The 18617-nt window shown below is 40.9% G+C and overlaps 1 protein-coding gene across 1 annotated transcript in view; it reads left to right on the top strand.

Moving 5' to 3' along the window:
• The first annotated feature begins 2641 nt into the window (after positions 1 to 2641).
• LOC137344510 (cleavage and polyadenylation specificity factor subunit 7-like) overlaps positions 2642 to 18617 on the top strand; it is a 28290-nt gene continuing 12314 nt past the window's right edge. Inside the window, exons 1-5 of the mRNA XM_068007546.1 lie at positions 2642 to 2725; positions 4908 to 5162; positions 7306 to 7409; positions 11440 to 11585; positions 16729 to 16836. Coding sequence (XP_067863647.1) covers positions 2642 to 2725; positions 4908 to 5162; positions 7306 to 7409; positions 11440 to 11585; positions 16729 to 16836 — 697 coding nt within the window. The remainder of the gene's footprint in view (positions 2726 to 4907; positions 5163 to 7305; positions 7410 to 11439; positions 11586 to 16728; positions 16837 to 18617) is intronic.

Raw genomic sequence — 18617 nt, forward strand, 5'->3', positions numbered from 1 at the left:
CTCACACAGGGTTCCGTTGCCTGATACGATAGGACGACCGGGTGTGTTGGCTTTGTGTATCTTTGGGAAGCAGTAGAAGTCTCCCACGCGGGGAGTACGTGGGATGAGAGTGCGTAGGATGTTTTGAAGGTCTGGATCGAAGGTCTTTATCAGTTTGTTGAGCTGATGGGTGTGTTCTTTGGTCGGGTCTGTGGGTAACCGTCTGTAGTGTTCCTGGTTGTCCAGTACATCGAGGGCATCCTGAAACCCATCGTGCAGGGAACCCCCATCTTCTGTCGCGACACTGCAGACTTTCTACAAAAACTCAGTACCCACGGACCTGTTGAACCAGGAACACTTCTCACCACGATGGACGTCTCGGCACTCTACACCAGTATCCCCCACGATGACGGCATCGCTGCGACAGCATCAATACTCAACACCAACAACAGCCAATCTCCAGACGCCATCCTACAACTCATCCGCTTTATCCTGGATCACAATGTCTTCACCTTCGACAACCAGTTCTTTACCCAAACACACGGAACAGCCATGGACACCAAATTCGCACCCCAATACGCCAACATTTTCATGCACAAGTTCGAGCACGACTTCTTCACATCACAGGACCTCCAACCAACACTATACACCAGATACATCGACGACATTTTCTTTCTATGGACCCACGGTGAGGAATCACTAAAGAGACTACACGATAACATCAACAAGTTCCATCCCACCATCAAGCTCACCATGGACTACTCCTCAGAATCAGCTTCTTTCTTGGACACACGAATCTCCATCAAAGACGGGCACCTCAGCACCTCACTCTACCGCAAGCCCACGGACAACCTCACGATGCTCCACTTTTCCAGCTTCCACCCTAACCACGTCAAAGAGGCCATCCCCTATGGACAGGCCCTGCGAATACACAGGGTCTGCTCAGACAAGGAGGAACGCGATGGACACCTACAGACACTGAAAGACGCCCTCGTAAGAACAGGATATGATGCTCGACTCATCGATCGACAGTTCCGACGGGCCACAGCGAAAAATTGCGTAGACCTCCTCAGAAGACTAACACGGGACGCAACCAACAGAGTACCCTTCGTCGTCCAGTACTTCCACAGAGCGGAGAAACTACGCCATGTTCTCCGCAGCCTTCAACATGTCATCAATGATGACGAACACCTCGCTATGGCCATCCCCACACCTCCACTACTCGCCTTTAAACAGCCACCCAACCTCAAACAAACCATCGTTCGCAGCAAATTACCCAGCTTTCAGGAGTACAGCGTCCACGACACCACACAACCCTGCCACGGTAACCTCTGCAAGACATGCCAGATCATCGACACAGATACCACCATCACACGAGAGGACACCACCCACCAGGTGCACGGTTCATACTCCTGTGACTCGGCCAACGTTGCCTACCTCATACGTTGCAGGAAAGGATGCCCCAGAGCATGGTACATTGGCGAGACCATGCAGACGCTGCGACAACGGATGAACGGACACCGCGCAACAATCGCCAAACAGGAGGGTTCTCTCCCTGTCGGGGAACACTTCAGCAGTCATGGACATTCAGCCACCGACCTTCGGGTAAGCATACTCCAAGGCGGCCTTCGAGACACACGACAACGCAAAATCGTCGAGCAGAAATTGATAGCCAAGTTCCACACCCATGAGGACGGCCTCAACCGGGATCTTGGGTTCATGTCACACTACACGTAACCCCACCAGCGAACAAATGTTATCTGTTTTTAATATAACGGGTCATTGACTGTCTTCCTTCTCTCTCTCTTTTGTTTTGGGGGTTTGTATATTCGGTGGCCTTTTAGGTGACACCTTTCTGTCTGCTCACTGTGATTGCCTTGGCAACGGGCAGTAATCACCAGGCATTGTTCTGTGATTTTCAAATGCGAAGGATTCGAAAATGTCATTTCCACACCATTCACCTGAGGAAGGAGGAAGCCTCCGAAAGCTTGTGGAATTTAAAATAAATTTGTTGGACTATAACTTGGTGTTGTAAAATTGTTTACAATTGTCAACCCCAGTCCCTCACCGGCATCTCCACATCATGAAAAAATGGGAGCAGTAGTTATGGACTCTACAACCTTCCGGACTCAACATTGATTTCAATAACTTTTGTTTCTTAACCTGTCCCATTACCACTTTCCTTGCCTTACATCATCATCCCTTTTGTCATTTAATCACTCGTGCCCTCCACCCTATCATCCTTTTGTTCTTTCCTTCCCCCCTCCCCCTTTCCTTGGTTCTTTACTTGCTCAAATACTATAACTCTTTTAACATCTTCCAGTTCTGACGAATGGTCTTCGACCTGAAACGTTAACTCTGTTTCTTTCTCCACAGATGCTGCCTGACTTGCTGAGCTTCTCCATTAATTATAACATGTCTTTTTCACAGATGCTGACTGACCTGTTATTTATTTTCGGCATTTTTTCCTTGTTTCCTGCATTTGTAGTTTACCTTTTCATTTTTATTTTGCATTAAAATGGGTTAATCAGAAGATAACATTTGCTTCAATGTTTTCAGCTACTCCAGGAACGTGCTTTAGTGTGTACAAAAGACAACATAAGTGCACAATGCACACACGACGCGTGCGCAGCCCCCGCTTAGCACCATGGGCTATTTTAAAATGGCGGTCCACTCGAACATGGCTGGCGAGTCGGTTCATGGTTTGTTGGATGTGGATAGCGCAGAGGGCGACAGCTCGGAGCAGGTACCGAGAGGGCGGGAAACCGACCAAAGCAACCGGGAAGCCGCCTATCCTTCCAGTTGTATCTGTTATTCGGTGTACCTCGGCGAGCCGATGCTTAGTTTAAAGTGGGGCCGTGGCTACGAGGCTTGGAGTCGGGAATGTTTACTTCGGATCCACTCCGTTTCAATGGGGGTTAGACGTGTCTGGGATTAAATAACACATATAATAGATGCATTTATATTATAACCGGGAGGGGACAGTTGGTGTAAGGTTAGAACTGATTGCAATGCGATTCGAAATTCCTGACCCATCTACACAACAGTGATTTTCAAGAATTGTTTTTTTATTTTTCTGTTTACAAGTAACATTAAGGATAATTACGGATGTTCTGCTTTCCACCATTTCACCTGAAGTGTCCTTGCCTGGGTAAATTTGTGTGCATGTCATACCAAATGTATGTCCAATTGAGAGTTATAAAATAGATATTAGAATGTATGTGCGTAACTAGCCCCAACGTGCTTTTGATTTGGTTTGGACTGGTTGTAATCTTAATCCCAACCTGATCTCGGTTTGTAATACACCATGTTGACAGTTTAATGACTATTTCCTATTTACAATGAAAAGTTCATATTGCTAAAATATGACTTGTGTTGCAGGTTTATACCAATGCTAAAATAATTAGTTTCCATTAATATATTCTAGTGGTGGTCATTTGTCATAAGGCAAGATGTTTTTGCTATTTGAATATTCATTTCTTGGTGTTAGGAAATAACAACATATTATGGAAAATGGGTGATGGCATGCCCTGCATGATTGAATTTATTAAACTTTCAAAAGTGTAGAAAGAGCTTTGAAGAATAATCATCAGAGTCGTACCTTCAGTAGGCAATTTCCAAACAGTTGTTATCACTTAAAAGGAAAACATGCATTTTAGTTAGATTTATGTGTTTCATGTTCAAAAGTATTGAATCTAACAATAGATTAAGAAATCAGCACATAAATTGTGCTGAACAACCAAATGTTACTGACAAACCACGTTACATGTATTAGATGAAATATGTCGGTAATGGGAACTAATCAAGGCCACTGACATGGATGTAAATGTAGAATTCAATCCCCAACACACTAAAAATCCATCAATCCCATGAAATAAAAACTGAATTTGACTAGTTTGCTCACTGAAAATTAGTGCTCCTGGAAATAGTTTGAAATTTGGTCAGTGGGACATTTTTATATGTCTTGGATCATTTAGGTGAACTTTGATATTTTATGTTTATCTCCATTGGACAAGCTTCTTATCTGCAAAATGAATTTGGAATGCATTTGTATACATAGTGTGTCAATTTGTTCATGCTCATTGTTTAGCAAATTGCATTGTGTTTTAAAAAAAATGCTCTTTTTACTGTAGCTTTTTTCATATTTAAGGTTTGTTTGACTCCTGAAGAAAGCTGCATATAGAAAAAGAAATATTGCATTCATTTCTGTAAATTACTGATTGTTGGTAGCTGTTTCTGTAATAAAGTTGGAAATAGCCACCCCCCCAAAAAAAGAATCTTTTAAAAACTGGAAATATATTGCAGATATAGTTGTGTATAGCAATCTGCAATCAAACATTCTTTCTACTGAAGCCAGAGACTTGGCAAGTGCAACAGATGTTTAAAATCACTTTTAAATGTTGTGATATTCCTTCTCCAAAGAGGTCTGCTTATTTTCAGTATAATACTGATTGTAGGAGTATAGTCCTTGTTAAACCACTAGGTATAAGAACAATGTACAAGATAGTTTTCACTTATGTGTGTTTGTTTATATTTTGATCAATTAATTTGCACTCATGAAATGCACCTAACTTTGAAGAGTTTTTTTTGCCTTGAACTATTGGCCTTGTTTAGGCATATTCTAGGACACCCCATAATGATGCTAAGGTGAACAGATATGTGTTTGCAAAATATTCACCATAATTAGAGGGAAATATTGAAGGAAATGCTTGTTGTAAGTGTGTTTTCCTCATTATTAATATCATTAAATGATTTGAAGCATTAGTATAGACCAGTACTTTGTACAAAGTTAGAGCAGCAGTGGTGAAACAATAGGGGTCCTTTTATTAGAGAACATTCTAAATATGGTCATATTATACAGTTTTGTCCTGTGACTTGAGACACTAAATGAGAAGTGCTCACCATTGTGTTCTTTTCTTTCTTGGCAGCTGGAAAATGAAAATCAGGGCCAGATGGATTTATATGATGATTTGATTAATGATATAATAGGAGTGCCTTTAAATAATGGGTTAAATCCTGAAAAGGACAATTATGATCTCCTGCCAAAGTCCTCGTCGAATAATATAATTGTCCCAACTACTGCTGGCCCAATTAAAGCTGCCCCATCTAAACGTTTTGTTCCGGATAAGATTGATGCTCCACTTCCCGAAGAGAAGATTCTGTTGATTGGCAATCTGACATGGGTGAGCATTACCTTTGGTCCATATGATGCTATGACCACTCAGGTGTGGGAGGACATAATCTGATCACATCATTAAATGTGTCCAGTTTGATGAACTGATGGCATGACGACAATATGTTTCAGGCAGTTAGCAGGCCAACTATTCTTATTGTGAGAAAGCCAAGTGTCATTAATTAAAATGACTATTATATCTTAGTGCCTGATACTGTATATTACTATATACTATGGCCTCTTTGGTTTATAAAGTAATGGCATTATTGATTATAATGTTGCTAGATATGGTAGTGTTGTAGTGGTACTGGTAGATTTTAGAGTAGGAAGACATTGAAGGATAAAATGAGGAAACTACAGTATCTGAGAAGGAGCTACCTACAATGTCAGCTAGCATCAGTCTGGAAGTTAAGTTGGGTGGTCAGCAGTTTAGTGGAAGTGGGGTCGAGTGTGAATGAGGTGGATCTCATGGATGGGATAGGGCACGAGGGGAGATGGGAGAGAAGCTGTAGAAAAATGTGGGTTCAGAGCTAGAGCGGGGAGAAGCCTGGGGCAAGGTTTCACTTACTGGTCAACAGGAAGCGGAAGAGGCAGCTGAACAGATGGTCTCAGTCTTAGTGATAAAGACGTATGTGAGCTCCTTACTCTTGTTGGAGTTGATGAACGAGGGGAGAATGGTTTTAGGAGATGGATGGTAATGGAGAAAAGAAGCCAGAGAGTATCTTTCCTCTCCAGGATGGCAGAGGAGAGTACAGCCTGATAGCACTTGATGTGATCCAGCTAATGGATGGCTATACCAGTTGTGTGTCAGATATGCATAAGATTGTGATATTTGGACTTGAGGGAACGAAGATGGGGACCATATTAGAGGGATCATCAACCAGGATGGGCGAGAGTAAGGGTTTTACTGGTGACAAGGGCATCAAGGGGTTGATATAAGGAATTGCTTATTCAGATCAACGGCAGCAGAAGTATTGTGGGGAATGGAGAACCAGAGGTGAGGCAGATGGAATTTCGGAAGTATAATTTTAGTGTTTGGGAGAGTTTTTTTTCCAGGAGCAGACACAGAAGGAAGTGGGGTTGGAAGGGAGAAGGGACGAGGTGGGTAGCGAGCAATACAAGGAAGTGGTTGGAGATGGTCTTGCCTGTGATCGAGACCATGGAAATAGAGAAGCCATGGGCAATGTCAAGGTTGAGGGGGTGGCTGTAAATATGGATAAAAGAGTTTATATGGAGGGAGGTCAGTGAATTCAGAAGGGAGAAGGCAAGGAGAGCTGAGATAAAGTTTGGAATCACCTGAGGATGAGGAATTGCTTAGTGCAGAAGCTGAGGGAGGATATCTCGGTGAGAAACTTCAGGCGAAACTTGGCGGAGTGGTAGACAACAAAGTTTTTAGAAAAGAAGCGGGGGGTTGGGGGGGTGTTGGAAGAAGGTGAGATACTCAGAGGAGTGAGGGGAGAAAACAATTTGTGATTAGGACCACAACACCACTGCGGCGGTTTGGGCAGGGCACTTGGTGGAAAGTATAGCCAGGTTGAGTGGCTTCAGAAAGGGGTATAGTGTTACCACCCATGAGCCAAGTTTCAGTCAAAGCCATGTCAGTGCAATCATCCACAATAAGGTCATGGATGGCAAGAGTCTTGATTGTGAGTGAATGGACATTCTAGAGGGAAATGCATAGAGTGGTTGCTGGTCCTTGGACAGAGCCCAAGGCGGCAGTAGTAGGTGGGATGAGTGGGATGGGGAAGGTGGTTCATGAACATAGCCCTCAGCGAGTGCGCTGGGCGGGAAGATCAGTGGGAGAGGAGAATGGGGTTGCTGCTTGTAAGGAGGCAGCAACTGATAGCTTGATGTGCCCTTGGAAAAATGTCGAGAGGCACAGAGGGTAGCAATACCTTTCATTCTCTTCAGACAGGCTTGAGTGTTGACATTTTTAGTCTTATGAGGATTGGATTTTGCACTGCTTTCAATAGTAATTTAAAAAAGAAAGCAAACTGCCAAGTCCAATCCTTGACATGCAAAGTGGGTATGTATAAGCAGATTAATTAGCGTAGAAAGCTGTGCGTGTTCACTGAAGAAACAGAAGTCAGTGTAACAATGGAAAAGCTTTTCTATTTTTTTTCTAATTATGGCTGTATATTGATTTCTTACAGTGGACAACTGGTGATGACTTAGTAGCTGCCATTCGTTCTGCTGGAATATTTAATGTTGATAAAATCAAATTTTATGAAGTTCCAAAAGGTGGTCAGTCAAAAGGGTAAGTATAAAATTATACAAAAGTAGAGGATGCTGGAAATACAGCAGGTCACTTAACAGCTGTGGAGAGATCAGGCAAGTTAATGTTTTGGACATATAGGCCCTCATCAAAAATGAAAGATAAGCAAATGTTTTAATTGAATCAGAAGAAAGGGGAAGAGAGGAAGTATTGGTGGAATGAACTTTAACCTGCTTAAGAAAAATAGAATGTTTGATTTCTGAGATGGTCTTTACACCAGACAGTGAAAAGAAGGGTTAAGGACACTAGAGAAACAAAGAATGTGTGAATCTGAAATAAAAACAGAAAATGCTGGAAACACTCAGCAGGTCAGGCAGCATGTTTCTAGCAGTTTCTGTTTTTATTTCAGATTTCCAACATCTGCTTTAGTTAATGTATGAATCTGCATTAGCTAGTCACATACAGCAAAAAACTGCAGATGCTGGAAATCAAACAAAAATGGAATATGTTAGAAACAGAAGATCAGTCAGCATCTGTGGAGAGAACAGACAAGTTAATGTTTCAGGTGTGGACGCTGCATCAGAGTTCTGTATGTGAAACACCATAGATGGAATCCTTATCCTCACAAATCCCTATTAGGTCTTTAACAAATTACTCAATGTAATCTTTGTATATATTTTGAAAATATGTAAAATACATTTTTGTTTTCTGCACTGGGGACTAGGGAGAGGTTTTTACAAGTTATTAGTTGTTGTATCAGAATAAATGCCAGTCGAGCAAATTTATTTCTGATGTCCTTTCGAATCTTCATTTTTTTTCATACGTAATTATGGCTGGAGTCCTTACTTTCGAGTTTGTGTAATAATCCAGTTCTAATCAAATTAATAATTTAAAAACATCTATACAAGATAAGCATCTCTGACTCAGCAGTGACTGTAGTTCAAAAGTAATGGATGTGTACGTGAAGCACTTTGGGACATCCCGAAGAACTGAACAATGCAATTTAAAATGCAAATTCCATTTTCTTTTTCTTCTGAGCATTTTTCATTCCCCCCCACGCCCCCCCCCCCCCCCCCCTTTTATCCTTCTCCCTCTCTTGTACTTTTTATCTTGATAGAGTAGCATTATCTGTAATAAAAACAGAAAATGCTGGAAACACTCAGCAGGTCAGGCAATATCTGCGTAGAGAGAAACAGAGTTACCGCTTTGGGTTGATGACCTTTCATCAGTCCCGAATCGTTAACTTTGTTTCTCTCCACAGAGGGGCCTGACCTGCTGAGTGATTCCAGCATTTTCTGTTTTTATTTCAGATTTCCAGTATCCGCAGTATTTTGCTTTTGACTTGCGTTTTTGTCATTGGCTGCACGCCTGGACATAAGCAACTCAACGTCTGGAGAAGCGACAGCAATGTAGAGCCAAATTTCTGCGGGTCTTGCATTCTGCTATTGGATTACCCGACTCCTCGTCTGATTTGCTAAGCATGTTGAGTTAATTATATATGCCTTTGTAATTGTATCTTAACACAATCATACTGGCACATGGAACCCGCTAAGCATTATACAGGTAGGATGCAGGGAGGATGTTTCCCCTGGCTGGGGGAATCCAGAATGAGGGGTCACAGTCTCAGGATACGGGGTAGGACATATAGGACTGAGATGAGGAGAAATTTCTTCAGTCAGAGGGTGGTGAACCTGTGGAATTCTCTACCACAGAAGGCTGTGGAGACCAGGTCACTGAATATATTTAAGAAGGAGCTAGATAGATTTCTAGACACAAATGGCATTGAGGGGTATGGGGAGAGAGCGGGAATATGGTATTGAGAGAGAGGATCAGCCATGATCATATTGAATGGCGGAGCAGGCTCGAAGGGCCTACTCCTGCTCCTATTTTCTATGTTTCTATACCCAGGCCTGCTTCATACAGACAGAGCAGATTACGTGTAGGAATAGCATAATGTATATTGTAACATTTCTGATACTTTTATAACTGGTCTGTACATGTTGACCATAGAACGGTAACAATACAACTTTAATCAAGGTAAACAGAAACACTGAGTATGGAGCACTGCATTTAGAATGTTTTGTATTACCAATCCCAAAACCATTATATCTGTTTCCACCCATGGCAGTAGGTGATGGAGACTGAATTCTTTATTGACTGTAAGTGGCTAGCCTCTGCCCTGAATAGCCCTCTATTTTCTGAATTGGCCTCCTGCGGACCTATAGGAAGACCATTGCCAGCAGACAATAGCTTGGAGGGAGCATAGGTCAAAATTGGGTCCAGAATATTAGGATTGTGGAATTAGCCATAATATACAAGTGCTAGGGCGTGCCCAGAGGTTTTTTGGGCATCTCTTGCTCAAAAGGGTATAAGAGCTGCATTGACCATAGTGACTTTTCTGTACTTTTGTTATTGTCCATTATAGGGAGAGTGAGTTCACTTTGGTCTTTGTGTAGCCCCAACTTTGCAGGAACAGGCTGACTAATATGGTAGATGCACCGATCCACATTTTCATGGGTCTGATGTTCTCTGCTTCCCAAATTTTAGGTTGTTTACGCTTAGGCATGCAGCCGATGGAAGGTGAATTCCATGTCTGCTACCAGTTGCGTTTCTAAAGTGTATAAGTGTTTTGTAATGTTCAGAAGGTTAAGTAGAGTGGAAGATGCCATTCCCAAGCCTCTCTGCAAACACAGAATTGATGAATTTTGGTGGCTCAAGTCATCCATGCATAAGCCTATTTTTAAAATTGCTGTAGTTTAGGGGTACTCTAATTATTGGCGGCTGCAATTCTAAACAGCAATTGGGTGCTCTCTCAAATTCTCCATAAAGTTTTTAACAATGCAGCCACATGTTTCCACCCTTCCTTCTTTAACAAATTGTGGCCATATAGTCCGTACTGCTTTAGCTTCCCCAAAAGTAACACCTGATTTTCCTTGCCCAAACACTGGTACATTATTTTAAGATGTTTTTAAGAGAAACTGCCACCCAACTCTTTTTTAAAGAAAAGCCTCATTTTGTAATTTAGAACACTACAAATTGGGAGGCAGGAGGCATTGGCCCTGGCACCACCAGGATCAAAAGTTAGCGATGAATGGGGCTGGAAAAGACCATTGCTGCCCCTCTGGCCAGTCCCAATGTTCAAAAAATATTGTATGAATTCTATCTCTTAATACTCCCCCCAGCACAATCATGATTTTTGCCACAAAAAAAGATCTAGTTCGCTCTTAAATTCACTGACATTATTTGTTTTAACTGTCTTTCCCCATGGCAATGTTTTGCACATTGGCCAGCCTCCATGAAGTAATGAAGGGGTAATACCCATTGGTAGTGGAGAACCTTGCCTGTCACCAGTGCATGTTGCAAAATCACAGTTGAATTATCTGTGATTTTCCATCCATTGGTTTCAGCGGATGGAAAATTGCCGGGAATGAGCCTGCAATTTTCCAGTATGCTCTGAAGTAAGGTCTTGTGCAGCTGGCAGCAACCTCAAAGTAAACTTTCTGAATTATTAAGGTCAGCTGCCAGGAGACCAATTAATATACAGCTAGCCAGAGCAAAGACAAGACGTTGGTTTGGCATTGCACTACCAAAAATCTGGACTAAATATAAAAGATCTTAGACACTGTTTAGGTTTGTTGACTACTACCTGAACAACAATAACTTGCATTTATGTAGCATCTGTAACGTAGAAAAAATGTCCCAAAGCGCTTCACAGGTTTCTAATTGACTCAGCATCCATTTATCTCGAAAGAAGGCGATTTTAGGAGGGGTGGGTTTAAGGATGGTCTTGGGCTTGGGCAGGGATTTCCAGAACATGAGACCTAGGTGGCTGAAGGCATGACTCTCAGTGGTGGGGTGAAGGGGGGATGCACAAAAGGCCAGAGTTGGAGGAATGAGAAACAGAGAATGGGTGTTGGAAACTCCGTTTGGGTCAGTTTCATACACACACATCTTAAATGAAAGGTTGCTCTGTTATCCCAACTAGACTAGTGTTGTAAAAAGCAACAGTGGTGCACCAGTATCATTGAATAACATATTTTGGATGAAAAATTAACCTAATTGTCTTTTGTAGGTTTGTCAGAGTGAATTTGTCTTCAGATTGGGATATAAACAGACTGTTGGAGATGCTTCCAAAGAAAGAGGTTCATGGAAGGTCCCCTGATGTTCGGCACTTTACTACAGCAAATCGCCAGTATTTCGAAACACAGTTCATAAATGGTGAATTTTCTGAATGCTAAACATTTGAGGTTCTACACAACTGACAGTTTCAGGAGTCTAACTGATAGACTAGTCAATAGACCTTTTAGTTCTATAATAATATTAGACTTACTGTTGTACTTATTGTTTTATTAATATTAGCAAGTGAATCAACTCTACCTTGCAATCGCAGTATTGAGTTCTTTTCTTAGCACAGTGATAGGGCTGCAGCCCATCCGGCTTAGATTTCATATGGCTTTGCGATTTTAAATTTAAAAAAATATATAAATGTAGAGATAGGATTGTCACTTCTCTTGTACTAAAAAGAGTCAAATAAATTTAGAAAGTCCTCAAATGTTCGGCTTAGTTCAGTTAGTAACACACTCATTGCTGGGACAGTTTGTTGTTTTCACACCTGTATGACAACTTGAATAGATTATAGATTGACACTCCTGTGCAGTACTTAGGAAGTGCTGCATTGTCGGAGGCTCTTCTTGAATTTATTAAACTGAGGCCCTGCTTGCTTGTTAGGGTGGACGTTGAAAGAAAACATGGCACAATTTGTAAAAGAAAGGGAGTTCTGATATCTTGACTTACCTTCCTCCTTCATATAGTATCATTAAGAAACAGCTGATCATCTCAGTGCTGTTTATGGGATGTTGCTGTTGTAGAATGGTTGAGGAAACATATTTTTACGCAGCGAGTTTTGATGATCTGGAATGCACTGCCTGAAAGGATGGTGGAAGCAGATTCAATAATAACTTTCAAAATGGAATTAGATAAATACTCGAAGTGGAAAAATTTGCAGGACTATGGGGAAAGAGCAGGGGAATGGGACTAGTTGGGATAGCTCTTTCTAAGAGGTGGCACAGGCATGATGGGCCGAATGGCCTCCTGTGCTGTATCATTCTATGATTAGGCAGCTCAAGATCACTGCAGAGGTGATGTAGGAGAAAAATAACAGGCTGTTTGAGTAGAAGCAGAAGGCTTATTTGAAATAAATGATATTTAACCATGTAAGAAAGGGAAAGAAAAAGGTTTTGAGGTTGAGAGGGGGATAAAACTGTTGCAGAAGGGGCAAGGGATATCAAGTTAGATTAGAAAACTAGTAAAAAGAATAAGGGTTAATGTTTAAATTTTTAAAAAAAATTGGGGTCAGGATTGAATGGTGTGTATGTGAATTCACAAAGCAAAATTGGAGAGTTGGAAGTATTAATAGCTATGGAGGGATATGATCTAGTAGCCATAGAGATCTTGGGTTTGGAAAAAACTGGGAACTTTATCTCTCCTGAAAATGTTAGAGGAGGGGGGAATGGGTGGTGGGGTGGAGTGGCAGTATTAAGGATTCCATAGAACATAAGGATGTTCTAGAGGAGTAGGTTGAGGCAGAATCCAGTTAAGGAGTAGGAACGGAAATGGTCAATTCTCAACATGCATTACAGGTCACTAAACTGGAGATGAGATTTAAAAATTGCAGAAAGTTTAAAGATATGTAAGAACACCAGGGCAATAATATTGGATAATTTTAACTATTCTAAGGTAGACTGGGATAAAGGTAGTATATGTGGTCAAAGTGGGGAGTGCTTTTCGATACATTCTAAAAGATTGCTTCCTCGATCAATATGTTTTTAGTAAAACAAAAAAACATTTGCTTGATTTTAGTTCTTGGAAATGATGAGACAGATAACTAATATGAGAGTAGGAGACCAATTGGAAAATAACTACCACAACATAGTTAAGCTTAAAATAGAACATGATAATGAAGATTCAAAGATAAGGGTACTGGACTTGAAAATGACTAAATTCAATGAGATGCAAAGGCATCGGACCCAAGAAGAGTTAGTAAACAGGATGATGTTTCAGCAGTGGGGAATCTGCAATGAGATGGGTAGAGTGCAAAATTGATATCATCATACAAGATGAATCATAGAAAATTTATGGCAGAAGGAGGCCATTTGGCCCATCGTGTATGCGCTGACCGAAAATGAGCCATCCAGCCTAATCCCACTTTCTAGCACTTGGTCCGTAGCCTTGTAGGTCACGGCACTTCAGGTGCACATCCAGGTACTTTTTAAATGAGTTGAGGGTTTCTTTCAGGCAGTGAGTTCCAGACCCCTACCATCCTCTGGGTGAAAAAATCTTTCCTCAGCTCCCCTCTAATCCTTCTACCAATCACTTTAAATCTATGCCCCCTGGTTATTGACCCCTCTGCTAAGGGAAATAGGTCCTTCCTATCCACTCTAGGCCCCTCATAATTTTGTACACCTCAATCAATTAAATCACCCCTCAGCCTTCTCTGTTGCAAAGAGAACAACCCCAGCCTATCCAATCTTTCCTCATAGCTAAAATTCTCCAGTCCTGGCAACATCCTCGTAAATCTCTTCTAGTGCAATTACATCCTTCCTGTAATGTGGTGACCAGAACTGTACACAGTACTCAAGCTGTGGCCTAACCAGTGTTTTATACAGTTCCAGCATAACCTCCCTGCTCTTATATTATTTGCCTTGGCTAATAAAGGAAAGTATTCCATATGCCTTAACCACCTTATCTACCTGTCCTGCTACCTTCAGGGATCTGTGGACATGCACTTCCCCTACACCTTTCAGTATCCTCCCAATTATTGTGTACTCCCTTGCCTTGTTAGCCCTCCCCAAATGCATTACCTCACACTTCTCTGGATTGAATTCCATTTGCCACTTTTCTGCCCACCTGACCAGTCCATTGAAATCTCCCTGCAGTCTTCAGCTTTCCTCCTCATCAACCACACGGCCAATTTTTGTATCATCTGCAAACTTCTTAATCATGCCCCCTATATTTAAGTCCAAATGATTAACCTATATCATAAAAAGCAAGGGACCGAGTACTGAGCCCTGTGGAACCCAACTGGAAACAGCCTTCCAGTTGAAAAAACACCCGTCAACCATTACCCTTTGCTTCCTGCCACTGAGCCAATTTTGGATCCAACTTGCTGTGCTCCCTTGGATCTCATGGGCTTGTGCTTTTTTCACCAGTCTGCCATGTGGGACATTGTCAAAAGCCTTGCTAAAATTCATGTAGACTACATCAAATTCACTACCGTCATCGACCCTCCTTGTTACCTCCTCAAAAAATGTAATCAAGTTAGTCAGACACGACCTTCCCTTAACAAATTCATGCTGACTGTCCTCGATTACTCCGTGCCTTTCTAAGTAATGGTTTATCCTGTCCCTCAGAATTGATTCCAATACTTTGCCCACCACCGTGGTTAGACTGACTGACCTGTCATTACTCGGTCTATTCCTCGCTCCCTTTTTAAACAATGGTACAACGTTAGCAGTCCTCCAATCCTCTAGCACCATGCCTGAATCAGTGAGGATTGAAAAATGATGGTCAGAGTCTCTTCTTTTTCCTCCCTTGCTTCTTTTAACAGCCTGGGATACATTTTATCTGGCCCTGGTGATTTATCTACTTTCAAAGATGCTGATCCCCTTAATACTTCTCTCACTAAGTTTATCCCTTCCAATATTTTAATCTCCTCCTCCTTAACTACACGTCTGCATCGTCCCTCTCTTTTGTGAAGACAGACGCAAAGTATTCATTAAGAACCGTACCACCATCTTCCACCTCCACACATAGATTACCTTTTGGTCTCTAATAGGCCCTATTCTTTCCTGAGTTATCCCCTTGCTCTTAATGGATTTATAAAACATCTTTGGGTTTTCCTTGATTTTACTTGCCAATATTTTTTCACGCCCTCTCTTTGCTTTCCTAATTTCCTTTTTAATTTCACCCCTGCACATTTTATAGTCTTCTAGGCTTTCTGCAGTATTGAGTTCTCGGTGTCTGACATAAGTTTTCCTTTTCTGCCTTATCTTACCCTGTATGCTTCTTGTCACGCAGGGGGCTCTAGATTTGGCAGCCCCATGCTTTTTCTTTGTGGGAACATGTTTACTCTGCACCCCTTGAATCTTCCTCTTGAATGCCTCCCACTGCTCTGACCTTGATTTACCTTCAGGTAGTTGTTTCCAGTCCACTTTTGCTAAATCACTTCTTAGCTTAGTAAAATTGGCCTTTCCCTAATTTGAGAACTTAAACTCCTGTTCCATCTTTGTCCTTTTCCATAACAATGCTAAAACTAACTGAATAAAACTATTGAAATAGAGTTGAATCAAAAGGATAGGGGTCCAAGTATAAATAGAGATTAAAACTAAACTTAAACTTAACAAGGGAGCATATGATAAAACTTGGGCTAACAATAACAAAGAAAGTCACGTGGAATAAAGGAGTGGGACTATGTTGACCCATTTTGGGGAGGTGAATGAGAGAGCATGATGATAAATGGTTAAACTTTGAAAGGAGTGGAAGAGCTGGGAGATTTAAGGGTTAAGGGACACAAATCTTCAAAAGGTAGGGGAACAAGTTGATAATGTTTTTTTAAAAAAGCATATGGGATCCTAGGTTTTATAAGTGGGGTATAGAATACAAAAATAAAGAGGCAATGCTAAATCTATACAAATCATTGATTCGGCCACATTTAAGAAAGAACTTGCATTTATATGGCGCCTTTCACAACCTCAGGATGCCCCAAAGCACTTCACAGCCAACGAAGTACAGTTGTAATGTAAGAAACACGGCAGCCAATTTGCACACAGCAAGCCTCCGCAAACAGTGATTAGGTAATGACCAGATAATCTGTTATTTTGAGTGCTGTTGGGTAAGGGATAAATATTGACCAGGGTACAGGGGAATAACTCTCCTGTTCTTTGAGTAGTGCCATGGGATCTTTTACGTCCACCTGAGGGCAGACAGGACCTCAGTTTAACGTCTCATCTGAAAGACAATACCTGAAATTCATTAAGGTGGTATCGGGGATAAGAGGTTTTAGATATGATGAAAGACTAGAGAAATTGGGACTGGTTTCTCTAGAATAGAGAAGATTAATAGAAGATCTAATAGATGTGCTCAAAATTGAGGGGTTGTGATGAGGCAAACTGCTTTTCTACAGTGAGTAGTTGAAGTAGTGATGATTATCTACTTTTTCCCCTAAGAGGCAAACATTTGAAGCAGAGGAAGATACAGTACCATAGGGAGAGCAGGGAAGTGGGATTAGTTTTGGATTGCTGGTTGTATTTCTTTTACTATTAAAGGAGTCTGTCCCATCAGTGCAATGTTCTGTATCTTACAGCAATGGAAAAATCAAAGTTGCATTCAGCAAAGCATGATATTTTTGATGACCATCCTGTTGGAAGTGACGACCAATCTGCATCTGATCCTTCAAAAGGAGCAAATCAAGGTGTGTTTAACCCATTGGTATATTCTCATACTGTTGTTTTTACCTGTCTTCCCTGCTGCCCGCCCCTACTTTTTCATTAGTTTCTATTCAGCGATTACTCTCCCTTTCCTTGCTAGTGTTCGGTTCTACAAGTCTTGGTTTTTCCTCTGCTGCTTTTCCCAAGTGGTCGTTATTTGTGAGTGAACGTTGACTATGGATGCTCAAAGGCTATTTAGTCCTGGGACTATCACATCAGAGTACAATCCTACCCTCCTCCAACCTTCACACATGTGCTGCTTGATAGTGATTCAGAGTGGGAACTCTGGCTCATTTTGTCCTTCCTTGGTCAGATGGTTAGACCAATTATACCAGAGTACTTTTGTCCTGGCTAGGATCAGTTAACTGAGCCTGGAGTAGAGATTAACCCTGGTATTTCCCTCACTTCCTCCACAATTTTAGTGAAGGCATTAACCGGTTTAAAATAAATGATTTAATGCCTCCATTAAAATAGAAGAGGAAGGAATTTTGAATGAAATATTAAGCATTTGTACGCTGGTATCCCAGGGTCCTCCTTCAAAATTTGTTCATTATAGTATTCTGTCTCAAAATCTGTTGTGATTACTGTAACTTTGTTCCTGCGTTTTTATTTAGGTTTCAATTTGTGTATTTTCTGATTTGGGTGAGAGTGATGCAATACATTTTTGAGATGTTATTTGTAAATTTATGTAATACCAAAAATATATAATGTGTATGATAATAGAATTCCCTTGCATTTGGAAATGGCATGCAACCATTGGGCAGAGATATGATCTGAACTTCCTCGTGCTGATTCTCTCTATGGGTATTTCTTAATTTTTTGTTACTTCAAGATTGAGGAAAACAGTAGAAGTGCTACTAGTTACTTACAAGTAAGAAATCAGATTTAGCAAAGAATTTAGAACATAAGATGGCATGGAATGAGAAGATTATTGTTAATGAAGCCAATAACTAAATTTCTTCTGAATATGTACGGTTTATCTTGTGTACTGTACATATTCAGACTAATATAGTCTCCAAAAAAAGAAATCTGCCAAAATGTTGATAAATGCCCCTATATAAAATTAATATTGTGGACCAATACAATTTAGCAGTGGTACTTTTGACTCAGCAATTTCCATTTTCACAAGGAATAACTTGTTCATTTTAAGGACACTCCACTAAATCCCCCTACAATAGAAACTTCCCTGTATCTGTGGCACATATATTTTTAAATGGCTATCTATCTCAAAAAGATCTTTTCCTAGAAATTATCAGTAACTAATTCAATTTACACACATTTAATTTTCACTGAATTTGTACAAACATCTGGACTCCATTTTTAAAAAAACGAACAAGCCAAATTTAAGTGCTGGTTAAATGCAAACATTCTTTTGTTCTCCAAAAATAGAATTACTCTGCTTAGACCATGGAAGTGGCTTTTGTGGAAAGTCTACTGAGCACACTGCTAGTAGATGCATTTGCTGCACGATATTGATAATTTATTGTCCCCTCCTCACTCCCTTAGTAGCAATATCCCTGGCACTTTTGTGTGCTGGATTAATGATGGTGATATCAAACCATGATGGAATTAAAGCAAATTAGCTTTTAAACATTTAGTGGTGTAACCTCAGTATAACTGTCGGGTGAGATTGATGTTCAGTGCAAGGGTGTTCCCAGGTGCCACTAATGCAATATATCTAGCCTGTGATCTGTATTTGTGGAAAGGTGGTTGAATTTATTTGTATATCAAATTGTTGAGTGTTTTCACATTAAATTGCCAGGGT

Source organism: Heptranchias perlo, chromosome 27 (assembly GCF_035084215.1).
Source record: "Heptranchias perlo isolate sHepPer1 chromosome 27, sHepPer1.hap1, whole genome shotgun sequence".
NCBI classification, from domain to species: domain Eukaryota; kingdom Metazoa; phylum Chordata; class Chondrichthyes; order Hexanchiformes; family Hexanchidae; genus Heptranchias; species Heptranchias perlo.